At 35.6% G+C, this 12,758-nt stretch overlaps 3 protein-coding genes across 5 annotated transcripts in view; 1 reads left to right on the top strand and 2 right to left on the bottom strand.

Moving 5' to 3' along the window:
* LOC115980024 (putative disease resistance protein At4g11170) overlaps positions 1–6,498 on the top strand; it is a 7,129-nt gene extending 631 nt beyond the window's left edge. Inside the window, exons 2-7 of one of the 3 annotated variants that reach the window (XM_031102211.1) lie at positions 1,089–1,559; positions 2,220–3,339; positions 3,535–3,795; positions 3,871–4,551; positions 4,664–5,949; positions 6,168–6,498. In XM_031102211.1, the coding sequence (XP_030958071.1) occupies positions 1,222–1,559; positions 2,220–3,339; positions 3,535–3,795; positions 3,871–4,551; positions 4,664–5,653 (3,390 nt within the window). In that variant the 5' untranslated portion in view covers positions 1,089–1,221 and the 3' untranslated portion in view covers positions 5,654–5,949; positions 6,168–6,498. Of the gene's footprint in view, positions 1–723; positions 1,560–2,219; positions 3,340–3,534; positions 3,796–3,870; positions 4,552–4,663; positions 5,950–6,167 lie in introns of those variants that run through there. The other 2 variants (XM_031102212.1, XM_031102210.1) reach the window with 2 other exon arrangements.
* A 2,445-nt stretch (positions 6,499–8,943) lies between these two features.
* On the bottom strand, positions 8,944–11,612 carry LOC115980623 (probable LRR receptor-like serine/threonine-protein kinase At3g47570). Its single transcript, XM_031102853.1, has 2 exons — positions 11,305–11,612; positions 8,944–11,247 (listed from the first exon to the last, which is right to left on the bottom strand). Exons 1-2 carry the CDS (start codon positions 11,610–11,612, stop codon positions 10,590–10,592), a joined length of 966 nt encoding a protein of 321 aa, XP_030958713.1. The 3' UTR covers positions 8,944–10,589.
* A 38-nt stretch (positions 11,613–11,650) lies between these two features.
* LOC115980624 (probable LRR receptor-like serine/threonine-protein kinase At3g47570) lies at positions 11,651–12,370 on the bottom strand. Its single transcript, XM_031102854.1, has one exon. The coding sequence runs from the start codon at positions 12,368–12,370 to the stop codon at positions 11,651–11,653; it is 720 nt and encodes a 239-aa protein (XP_030958714.1).
* Positions 12,371–12,758: the final 388 nt, after the last annotated feature.

The raw sequence follows: 12,758 nt of genomic DNA on the forward strand, positions 1-12,758 counted from the left end.
GTTTTTAATTTTGCTTGGGGGTGTGTTCGTTTTGGTTAGTTGAGATTAGGGGTGTGCAGAAAACCCACCGACCCGTCAAATCCGACCCAATCCGACCCGCCAGGTTGGGTCGGTTTTTAAGGCTTGGTGGGTTGGGTTGGGTTACAAAAAAAAAATTTATGGCGGGTTGGATTGGGTTTGGGTCATAAAATTACAAACCCGTCAAACCCAACCCGACCCACCCATATTTAATATATATTTAAAATATATTTTTATATTTAATATTTTTTTTAAATCAATTGAAGGACACTTATATATATATATATATTAAAAAAAAAACAGTTGTAGAGCAGCATTTCCTTAGTTTCTCCTACTAATACTAATTTAATATATATATATATATAAAATATATTATATAATTAATAAATTTTTTTAAATAGTCAGTTTTTCCTATCCTATATAAAAGTCAATTAGTTCACACAAATCCTAATAAATTACTATTGTTGTTTAGTCATTAATGTTATTTGCCTTTAAGGAGTTACATTGATACTAATTTTTAGGTTTTTTTAATATTTTAATATTTTTTTTCTACTCAATTTAATAATAATAATAAAAAATTTCAAACCCATGGACCCAACCCGACCCAACCCGACCCATGTGGGTTGGGTTGGGTTGGGTTGGACTTATGTGATGGGTTGGATTGGGTTGGGTTTTTTTTGACCCACCATGGTGGGTTGGGTCAAAAAATCTCCTCAACCCGACCCAATCCGACCCATGCACACCCCTAGTTGAGATTGATGGGTCATGTACCATGTGCGTGACTCAGACACTTGTCATCTTTATAAGCGCAAAGACCCAAGAAATTTCTGTCCACTTTCCTCCTGGTATATGACTGTCTAAATAGTATTTTCACTAGTAGATAACATCCAGTTTTCTCAACCTCCATTTGTGACCAAAGTCAGTGTGGTCTTATTGGCATTCAAATCCTCTACTTCGCCATTCTCTCTCTTTCTCTCAAAAGTCTATTTATCACATCTCCTTCTTTCCCCTCTTCCTTTTGAATATTTTCAACTGTATATCCAAATCACTATGGATTTTTTGACCAACAGAGGAAAGTCCCCTTCCTCTTTCACCCACCAATGCAAATATGATGTGTTCTTGAGTTTTAGAGGGGAAGATACCCGCAATAGTTTTACGGGTAATTTGAATGGCATTTTGCGTCATCATGGTATTAACACCTTCATGGATGATGAGCTCCCGAGGGGTGAAGAAATTTCTGCAGAACTTTTCGATGCCATTGAAAGTTCAAGAATTTCGATAATTGTATTCTCTAAAAATTATGCATTTTCCATCTGGTGTTTGGATGAACTTGTCAAAATTCTTGAATGTAAGAAGAAAGGCCAAATTGTGCTACCAGTTTTTTACAAAGTGGATCCATCAGAAGTGCGTAATCAAAAGGGAAAATTTGAAGAAGCTTTGAGAAAACATGAAGAAGGGTTCAAGGATAACATGAAGGTGCAGAAATGGAGGATAGCTCTACGTGAAGCGGCCAGTATATCTGGATGGCACTACAAAAATGAGTATGTATTCTATCATTATTTTTGTTATCACCAATAAATTTTAACGTTAAACACAACACCCAGGCGAAGCCTTATTTTTTGCTTTTTTTTTTTTTTTTTTGTTGAAAATTTGAAAGTATTATATTTTGATTATATCTTTTAATAGTGAGCTAGTTCGGCTAGATAGAGAGGGAAGCATATATAATTGATAATATTATCAATTAAATAGAAGTTTTTCCCACTTGGGGCAGCTCTATACTATATAGTTTGAGGATTTTAGAATTTTCTTTTTTATATTTCAATATCAATTAAATATTATTTATTCATTCTATATTATATGTTTTTGTTTAAAAAATGGTTCTTTTTGTTTTTGAGATACAAAATTGCTAATTAAGCTTTTGTATTTAGGTTTGATTAGCATCTCTTTTACAAGTTATTAGGAAAATTGATTGTCAATAATTATTTGGCATACTAATACATTTTTTTGTCAAACAATTTACAGTTTCAATTGGGTTGGATTTCAGTGGTTCATACTGATAGTTCTTAATTAGATCTATAAATTACTTGCCATTAACTTGTATTAGCAATATTTAAGTCATAGTACACAAGCTAAAAATTTTGAATTCAGTTCATCTTCATATTCTACTTTCTAACAAGTTTTTAATGCTTTTCAAATTGCAGCCACCCTCAATTTACATTTATCAAAGAAATTTTTGAAGATATCTCAGGTGCTAAATTAAATTATCCACAAATATTTGATGTTAAATACCCCGTTGGAATAGATTCTCGTGTAGATGACATAAATTGGTGTTTAGATATTGATTCAAATGATGTTCGTATGGTAGTGATCCATGGCCTTCCTGGAATAGGTAAGACAACAATTGCAAAAGCTATTTTTGACTTAATTGCATATCGTTTTGAAGGAAGTAGCTTTCTAGAGGATGTTAAAGAAAACTCAAGAACAAAAGATGGCATACTCCAATTAAAAGAGACATTTTATTCTGAGATCTTAGGCGGTAGAACTTTGAAGGTGCCTGGTGTATTTAGAAGAATCAATGTGAGAATTGAAATGCTTGAACACAAAAGAATTCTTTTAATTCTTGATGATGTTGACAAATTAATCCAAATTAAAAATTTGCTTGGAGAATGTAATCGGTTTGCTCTTGGAAGTAGAATCATTATCACTGCAAGAGAGGAAAAGTTTCTATCTACTTTTCAAGAGGATTTTCGTTTTACCTACTATGACTACAGGGTTAAGGAATTAGATGAACATGAATCTCGTACACTTTTTTGTCAACATGCATTCAAAAGAAGCAAGCCTAAGGAGGATTATTTGGAACTCGTAGACTCATTTATACATTATGCCAAAGGCCTTCCATTAGCTTTAGAAATAATAGGTGCTGATTTGCATAAGAGAAATACACGTTCGTGGAAAAGTGCATTAGATAAGTACAAAAGAATTCTTAATCCAGATATTCAAAAAGTACTCAAAATAAGCTATGATGGATTGGACCAAACTCAACGGGATATTTTCCTTGATATTGCATGTTTTCTGAAGGGATCAAACAAGGATGTTGTTGAACATATACTACAAAGTTGCAATTCTTACGACCCATATTACGATATTGAAATACTTAATGATAAGTCTCTCATAGTTTTTGCTAAAGATGGCAAATTATTGATGCATGACTTGATACAACAAATGGGTTTGGAAATTGTCAGACAAGAATTAGAATTGTCAAAGAAACATGAAAGGTTAATATGTTATGATGATGCTCCTGAAGTATTAATTCCAGATACGGTATAAGTTATTGATTTATCTTTTCCATTTCTCACAAGGCATATTTAGTGAATTTTTCTGCTTTCTTTGATTTTTTCTTTTTAATGTTGAAGAAAAAATAAGTTAATCAACATTATTATTATTATTTTTTTTTACAATTTAGTAATTGTAAATTCTATTGTGTAATGTAATTAATGTAATTCTTTGTCCATTTAGGGATCAGAAGAAGTTCGAGGCATATCATTATGCTTACCACAACCAAGAAGCATGCAATTGGATTTCAGAAAGATGAAAAATCTCAAATATTTGATAGTTCATAACGTAATTTGTGAAAATCTTAACTATCTTCCAAATGAGTTAAGATTAATTGATTGGAATGAATTTCCTTTATCTTCCTTGCCGGCCATTGTTAATCTTCAAAAACTTGTTGCACTTAATATGCCAGGAAGCCACATTAAATTGGATGAGCATTTCGAGGTATGACCATTACCATTTATTAATTATTATATCTTTAGGCTATATTTATTGATTTTTTTTTCCCATCCTCTACAGAGATGTCGGTTCACAACTTTGAAATATATTGACTTCAGTGACTGTAAAAACATTACCAAATTACCTAACTTATCGGTGATTGCCCCAAACATAAAGAAGTTGGAACTTAATAGATGTGAAAATTTAGTTGAGATTCATCAAGCTGTTGGACTTCTTGAAGAGCTTGAATTTTGGAGTCTCCAAGCATGTAAAAATCTTGAAATTATTCCAAGAAACCTCAAGTTGAAATCTCTAAAATGGTTTTATTTCTATGACTATGAAAGTCTTGAGAAGTTTCCCGATGTTGGGCAAAGAACGAAAAGATTAGCTCTGCCTTCATCAGTTGGAAATCTCACTAGCCTTCATACGTTAGCCATCGGTTTTAAAAACATTAAAGAACTTCCAAGTAGCCTCTCTAAATTACAAAATCTTAGAAAGCTCTATTTGTTTGATTTTGAAAATTTTCCAAAGATCTTGGATACTCCTGATTGCTTCCCCAAATTAGAAGTTTTGTATTTTTGGGACAGCAACACTGCTACTCTCCCCGACATCACTAGTAGATTTCCTCAATTAATGGTCCTTCATATTCAAGGCTGCTGGAATCTTCGGGAAATTCCAAGACTTCCATCATGTATACATTCTGTAGTTGCAACAGGATGCAATTCGTTGAATTCACAATCAAGAAGAAGATTATTGAGTCAGGTTCATATCTCTCTCTCAATTTAAAATTTTAAGAGATACAATTTTGGTTAACTTTCCCAAATACGTTACTAGATTTGCTAAACTGTAGTTTTTTTAATTTGCTAATTGCAAGCAGTTTGAAGAAATGGTAGGGCTTCCACAGAATATTGTATGTCCAAGCCGATCATTGCACCAGGATTATGCATCTGAAACGGACTTTGCTCACAAAAAGGGGTTTTCATTTAAACTTAATGGTGGTGGACACAACCTTGTACTTTCAGGAACTGAGATTCCAAAGTGGTTCAACCATCAAAGTGTTGGAAGTTCCATATCATTCTCGGTCGGTCAGAAATCTCTAACATTTGCTTGCTGTGCTGCTATAAAAGTGGAACTAAAGGATACTAAGCTAAGAAATCTATCTGTCCTGGGAGAAGGTGCTATCTACATTTTGATTAATGTTTATAAAGGATTGCTCACAAATCCTGTAGCTTTTATGAATATATCATTTTCATCTTTTATGTGGGTACACTATAAAAGGGATATTTCTTTGGAAGGCATAATTCTAAATGGGTGGACTGAAGTTAAGCTTCAATTTGAAATTTCAAATTATGATCCAAAAATTGCTGAAGTTACAATAGAAAGGTGCGGGGTCCATGTAGCATGCATATGTTCTCCTCAAAACTCCGTTGCAGATAATGTGGCTTGCATAAGAATTCATGAAAGATTAAATGTGTCTTTTGATGAAGGATTAAAATTTTTTTTATCCAGAGTGGTCGCGGAAATCCTCCCCTTTAAGCAGAAGCTGGTCAAATGCTCTGAAGCCCAAGATGCCTATTATTGTCCTCTTTGTGAAATAGCTGAAGATTCAGTTTTACATCTATTTCAATGCTGTCCCTATGCCAAGGAATTGTGGTATGGTGGTAGATGGAGCTTTCAAGTCGAAATGATACAAGCTCAATCTGTTATGGAATTCATTGAACATATAATTGACCCCCCAAAGGAATTATTGGCAGAGAGATTGAAAAAAGAGGAATTCACACTGTATGCAGTAGTGGCAATGAAAATCCTTTGGTGTGCAAGGGAGGATGCTCTGTTTTCAAACACTAAAGCCAGCATAACTTAGCTAGTCAATCGTCTTAACAAACAATATGACTCTTACATGAGATCACTTGAAATTACACGGGGAACTGAAGAGCAAAATAGGGGAAGTGCTTGGATCAAGCCAACTGACCAATGGGTAAAGCTTAATTTTGATGTGTCATGTGATCAAAAGAATTTAGGCTTGGCTTTGGTTCTCAAAGATCAAGAGGGAAATGGCAAAGTAATCAGACGTGGCATAAACATCAATGGCAAGATGGGCAATGCCATTGGACAAACAGGACAGACTTGAGCAAGTTGTGATAGATATAATTTATTAAGGTACGCATTCCAAGTATTTGACAAAATGTTACTATGTTTTGAATGAATGACCTCACACCCTTGCTTTTCAAGAGATGAGTTTCAGTATTTTCCTTGTGTATATGTATATATATATATATAATGGTAAAATTCAGTAAACATCACACAATTGGATTGCTCTCTCTCTTCCTTAGTGTAGTTGGAAGAATCTGATCTAGTGATAATTTTTATCTTGTTAGCTTGTTGTCGAGGATTTCTCTTTGGGTTGATCTGTTTGAATTTTGTCATCATATTCCACACCAGTAGAAGGTGACGCAGCAAGCATCATCAACTTCATTGCAATCCCTACCGGCTGGGAATGGAAGAACATAATGTAGGATATTTTGGCTTGGCTTCTTCCCTCTATATGGATGGGGTTTGATAATGACTCTAGTGACTCTAGTCTTCTTTTTCCTGTAAACTTTCCGACAACAGCAAAGATGGCCTTGACCTTCTATGCTGCATGTAGGATGTTGACTTCAATCCATATCCATTTTCGAAGAAATGAGAACCTCTTTATTGAACTTCTAAGAATATGCGAAGGTACATTGAAACATTTTCTATTATGTTTTTAAATGTCAAGGTATGTCTCCCCTTTAGTTTTGTTGTTTCATTTGCAGCATCTTTTAGTTCTTTTATCACTCCTCTCTCAAATCAATTGTCTCATCACACATGATGGTAGTGGTAGCTCCAGGATTTTATTTCAAAGGGGTCATTAAGAAACTTAAATTAAATAAAATTTAATAAAAAAAAGAGAACTTGAATATCAACTTAAATTTAATAAAATTTTATAACTGCCTTAGGGATTTGACACTACCTTGGAGTCTTTTTTTTTTTTTTTTTTTGGAGAGGAAACACTAATTTTATTAACTAGAAGCCGAATCGACTTGAATTACAGAAAAAAGGTGTGGATGAACATCCTCCATTCACACCAAAAACTTGCTAACATGTCTTGCATGTCTAGCAATGTTGTGGGCTGCATTATTAGCCTGTCTTTGCACGTGATTAAACTCAACTTCAACCAGCTTCTTTGCTATCTCCTTTGCTTCATCTATTAGGTGTCCATACTCTGCCAACGATGAGTCTTCACCCATTAATCCATCAATGGTGATCTTTGAGTCGCCCTCAAGAACAATGGATGATAACCCAAGATCTTTAGCAAACTGAAGGGCTTTCTTTGCTGCAATTACTTCTACTGCAGTGACCGAAAAGGGAAGCTGAAAACTCTCTGCCCATGGATGCTACGACTCTACCATTCTGATTTCGGACAATAACTCCAACACCAGCAAGATTATCATCTCTAAACACAGAACCAACAAAATTTACCTTGAGTTTCGACCAAGGTGGGGGTTTCTAGATAAGATGAGGTGGAGTCTGGCTGGGTTGATCAGGTGGTCATGGAGGAATGGTTCGGACAAAGGAAGCTCTGGCATTTTGCTTGGATCTATGCTTTATGCTTTGAGTTTCAAGGCTGTTTAGCAGTAAGAACCAAATTAGCATTTAGGGAAGCATGAATCTTCAACACCACTGCATTCCTACTAAAGCTGAGAGCCATGCAACACCGTTTCATTTAATGAAATAATGATTTAAGAGAACAATGCCATTTCAGTCTTGGATATTAATTAACTTACAACACGTGAGATCCACGCATACTAATTAACTCTAAGATTACTGTTTCAGTCTCTAATAGTTTGTTAGATCTGTAAGTGACTCTAATCTTGTAGATGACTATATAAAAATGAATCTAACATAGTTTCTGAGCTAATATAATCATTTAGATATTTTCTTTTATATTTCCTTATTCCTTCGTTGAATCTCACATGGTAGTAGAGCCTTCAGAATTCTCTTTGGTGGTTGGAATCAACAATGCTAGTGATGTTTGGAATACTTTGGAGCAATGATTCGCTTCAACTTCGAGGGCTAATATTTTGAATCTGAAGATTGTACTACAAAATATAAAGAAAGGCACTGACACTATCAATGGATTCTTACAGAGAATCAAAGTTGCAAGAGATTGATTACTAGCAGTTGGTGTTACAGTGGATAACGAAGAGTTACTCTGCATGGTCCTTAGAGGCTTGCCTAAAGAGTATGCTCTTTTTTTTTTCTTTTTTTTTTTTTTTTTTTTTTTTTTTTTTCTGCAATTAGGACTCGAAGTTAATCAATTTCATAAGAAAAAACTCTAATTGAAACGCCGAAGGAAATTTGCATTCTATGGCAATGTATGCCTCATCAAACCAGAAGCAAAATTTGAATTATTCACAGGGACAGATGTGTTTGAGTTCAGGAGGAATTCAAGGTCGAGCAAGAAATTCACATAACCATGGTAGAGGAGGAAGGTTCATATAGGTAATGCCTCTCTTAGCACTAAATACCATAATTTCCAACTTAGAAATGTGTTACATGTGCCTAGTATTGCTTCTAATCTACTCAGTTCACAAATTATGCTCGTGTAAGAATTGTCATTTTGATGCTATAAATTCCAATGTCAGGATATTCTGACTGGAAAATTTTCAACGAGGGTTTGTATGAAAATGGAGAATATCAAATCTACTCAAAACCCTAAGCATCAACTGCATCTTCATCACCTTCACATCTCAATACATGTCCTGGTTCATCTACCCAATCAGAGAATCAAAATCTGCAACGTTGAGTAAATTCTGTAAATAGGTTTCTTTCCAAAAAGTGGATGCCATGGCATCACAGACTAAAACACCCTAGTGATAAAGTTCTTGCCCCAGCAGTTCCTTTTCTTTCAAAATCATGTACTGCAAATAACTCTGATGTGCATTGTAGACACTGCCTTTGCTAAATCTGATTTTTCAGTCTTCTAACCTTTAGAATTAATCCACACTGATGAATGTGGTCCAGCTCCAATACAACTATCAATAGTTTTAAATACTATCTTGTACTTGTTGATTGAAAATCTTCTTGATCATATAATCAAAATTCTTAGGTCTGAATTGTGGGGGTGAATTCACTTCTAATGCCTTTAATGACTTTTTCTCTAATCATTGTATTACTTACCAATTATCTTGCCCTCACACACCCCAACAAAATGGAGTGGCTGAAAGGAAACATAGGCATCTTGTTGTGTGTGCTTTGACTATGCTTTCTCACTCAAAATTACCTACCACTTATTGGTCATATGCTATTTCTACTGTTGTGCAACTCATAAACAGCCTACCCACTCCTTTCCTCCATAATCTTTCACCTTGGGAGCTCCTCTTTGAGGCCAAACCAGATTTATTACACTTGAAAGTTTTTGGGTGTACTTATTTTCCTCTTCTTAAGCCTTATAATACCCACAAATATCAACCTCACACTTCTCCTTGTGTATTTTTAGGTTACCCTCCCTACTCAAAAGGTTACAGATGTCTTGAACCTCACTCTCACTGAATTTATGTTACCATGCAAGTTTTATTTAATCAGCATTAACACAAGTTTCATCCTCACAAGCTAGTGCTCCTCCCTCAAATTCTCCCTCACCTGCTATTTGGCTTACTTTTTTATTGCACTCTTGTTCTCAATCAATTCTTCAGCCCTCTACTCAATCTAATTCCACTGTACAATCCTCTTCTACTCTACCTGTACTGAAACCTTCACCTTTACCTACATTTCCACTAGTTTCTGCAGAAACTAGTTCCCAGCATGCCTATCCTTCTCAACCAGCCACTTCTGCACCAGATATTTCCCCACTAGAACCTTCTCATACTACATCCTTATCTGGCACATACACACATCCTACGGTAACTTGATTACCATACCACATAACCTCCCTCATATAAAAATTGCAGCCCAATTCCCACACTGGTTTGCACCTGCAAATGAAGAATATGATGCCCTTATGATATGGCCTAAGCAATTATCTTCTTGCATTCATTCGTTTTAGCAAATATTCGCATAAATATTTTCCGAACTTTCTTAATATGGGGGATTGATAAAGAAAATAGAATTGATAAAATTTGACATATGATCAAATTAACTGGCCATTAAAGAGATCCTCATATCAATTTGCATTTTCTAATCATAAGAATTTATAGCTTCAAACAGCTTGGGAAACAAACATAAATACACAAAATAGATTTAATCCAATGCTTCATCCAATAGAACATCTTTTAATCTCTTGCAACTTCGATAAGGCTTCTCTCATAGGAAAACGTTCTTTCGATGAATCAGCAGCACAAGACAGTCCAACTCTCACCATAGAAGCCACACACTTGTCACCTCTGAAAGCAATGTTGTTTTTGTTCTTGCTGCTGCTATCTTCACTTAGTACTGCTGCTTTGCGAGAAAAGATTCATTATCCTTGAAAAGCCTTGGATCAGCAATATCCAATATTTTACTGTCATGCACTTCGGAGATGAACTTGTTTATGCTTAAACCTTCCTGGAAAATCCCATCTGTGGGCTTCTTGGCAATGATCATCTCAAGCAGCAGTATCCCAAAACTATTAGACATCCCCATTGGTTGAAGCCTTTCCACCCAAGCCATACTCTACAACAGAATTTCAGGATATTAGAATCAAGTATTTCCAACCAGAAATGATAAAGGCTTGAGGAAAAAATGTAGAAACATAGGATGTTACCTCCCCCCTCTATCCAAATGGGCCCTAAATCCTTTTAAGTTTCATAAAGTAAGATCCACAACATACTTGGAGCAATATAACCAATTGAACCTTTTAGTCCAATTGTGCTACTCCCATTCTGTGATGAATCATGGGAGAGAAACCTTGCTAACCCAAAATCTCCTACATGAACAATCATATCTTCATCTAAAAGCACATTTCCAGATTTCAAGTCGCAATGGACTACAGGTGGGTCACAATCATGATGTAGGTAATCTAATGCAGAAGCTACATCAATGGCAATATTCAGTCTTTGGGTCAAGGTCAGAGTTGATCCACACTCAACATCCGCTGGGTACAACCACTTATCCAAGTTACCATTAGACATGAATTCCATAGCTAAAGCCTTGAATTCAGCTCCTGTGTGATCAATGCTGGAGCAAGAAGTGAAGTCCTTAACAAGGTTACAATGCCGGATGTTTTTTAGAGCTTCACATTCTGCATCAAAACTGTTGGAATCTTTGCTTTGTGTCAAGTCAAGAACCTTCACTGCAACTGTGGTGTGGATTCCATTTTCACTAGTACTGAAAACAGCTCTATAAGCAGACCCAAAAGCACCCCTCCCTATCAAATTTTTTGTGTCAAACTTTGTTGCAATCTGGGTTTCAGAGTAAGAAAGCCTTGGTGGTAAACCCTTCAGTTCAGATGATGAACTTCAATTTTTTATTGTCTCTCTCTTCTTTTGGGTGATCACTGCACATACTAAACACAATGCACATACAAGCACAATGAAAGAAGAGGTTGGAATAATGACTTTGAGCACTAAATCTGAATTCAACTTTGTTTTTGTGACACAAGTAGTGACTCTTAGCTTTTCTACAGTCTCATGGTCAAATGCGCCGAGCTGATTGTTTCCCTGGAGAGAATCCCAACTGATGTTGGCAAAGACACCATTTTTCAGTACTTCTCTTTTCAAGCTATTGAAAGACAAATTTAACATCTGCAAATCAATAAGGTTCTCCAATTCTGTAGGGATTAGGCCAGAGAGATTGTTGGAAAAAATATCCAAACTCGCCATTTCTGTTAGATTTTCCTGTGACTTTGGTATTGAGTCAGTTATCTTGTTTCTTGCAATGTTGTGATGTTGGTTATTGCAGGAATATTTCCGGATAGCTGGTTTCCAGAAATGTCCATGATGTCAAACTGTCTCAAATGGCCAAATTCGTTGGGCAGAGAACTGCTTAAAGAGTTATTTGCCAACAGCAAAAATTTTAGCTGGGAAGCTAAAAAAATTTGCTTTGGAATGCTTCCATTGAGTGCTGTCCTTGCTAGAACAAGCATCTCTAATCGCTGGCATATTGCTATACTCATGGGAATTCTACCAGATAACCGATTGTTTGTCATGTCGAGCTCATATAACCGCGTAAAATTGCTAAAGATATCCTGAATTTCTCCAGAGAACAAGTTGTCAGTAACCGTAAGTCTTTCTAGTTTCTGAAGTTTTCCAATGGAGTTTGGTATTTTGCCTTTGAAAAAAACTTTTCTCAGTTGATAAGTACACAAGGTTTTGATACTTTTCCAATCTTTGAATAAATGTTGGAGATTGACAGACAGATTTGCAACAGAAGGGGGAAGTTCATCAGCTAATTGGTTAGAATTCAGATGGATTTCCCTTAGCTGGGTACAGTTTGTAAGGGAATGAAATACTTGGTAATTGAGCTTTGTTGTAGAAGATAAACTGTTCCCACCAACGAGTAACTGGACAAGGTGTTTCAAGTCACCAAGTAAAGGAATATGCCCAGTAAAATTATTTGAAGAGTTCAATATTTGAAGCATTGGATAAAGAACTTGGTATTGGTCCTTCCAGAAGATTGCTTTAGTTTAAAAGAATTAAGTCATATTAATCAAAACCATGAATGGCAAGCTCAATGTCTTTCTTTTGATCTGCCGGAACACATTCTCAGTGTCATCAAAGCTACTCCGCTGTCTTGCAGCCTGGAGGTTGAGGATTCTCTTCATTGGGCCTTTTCCAAAAATGGTTTTTTCTCTTTGAAATCTGCATACTTGTTGGCAAGGGATTTAAACCCTTTGAACCTTGATACTATCACGGTGGATTGGGTGTGGAAAGCTGAAACTTATCCTAAGGTTCAGTTTTTTCTATGGCTATGTCTTCAAAATAGCGTGCCCACCGGGGAAGTTTTGGGTTCAAGGGGTTTAAGTCTTG

The sequence above is a fragment of the Quercus lobata genome, chromosome 3, assembly GCF_001633185.2.
Source record: "Quercus lobata isolate SW786 chromosome 3, ValleyOak3.0 Primary Assembly, whole genome shotgun sequence".
NCBI classification, from domain to species: domain Eukaryota; kingdom Viridiplantae; phylum Streptophyta; class Magnoliopsida; order Fagales; family Fagaceae; genus Quercus; species Quercus lobata.

What these genes read in the sequence shown, in the direction of transcription:
- LOC115980623 (XM_031102853.1), bottom strand. Translation starts at nt 11,612, where the DNA reads ATGGCGAGTTTGGATATTTTTTCCAACAATCTCTCTGGCCTAATCCCT. An exon ending in ATTGTGCTTGTATGTGCATT is followed by an intron (nt 11,248 to 11,304) that starts GTGTTTAGTATG and finishes AAAAAATTGAAG; the next exon opens with TTCATCATCTGAACTGAAGG.
- LOC115980624 (XM_031102854.1), bottom strand. Translation starts at nt 12,370, where the DNA reads ATGCTTCAAATATTGAACTCTTCAAATAATTTTACTGGGCATATTCCT.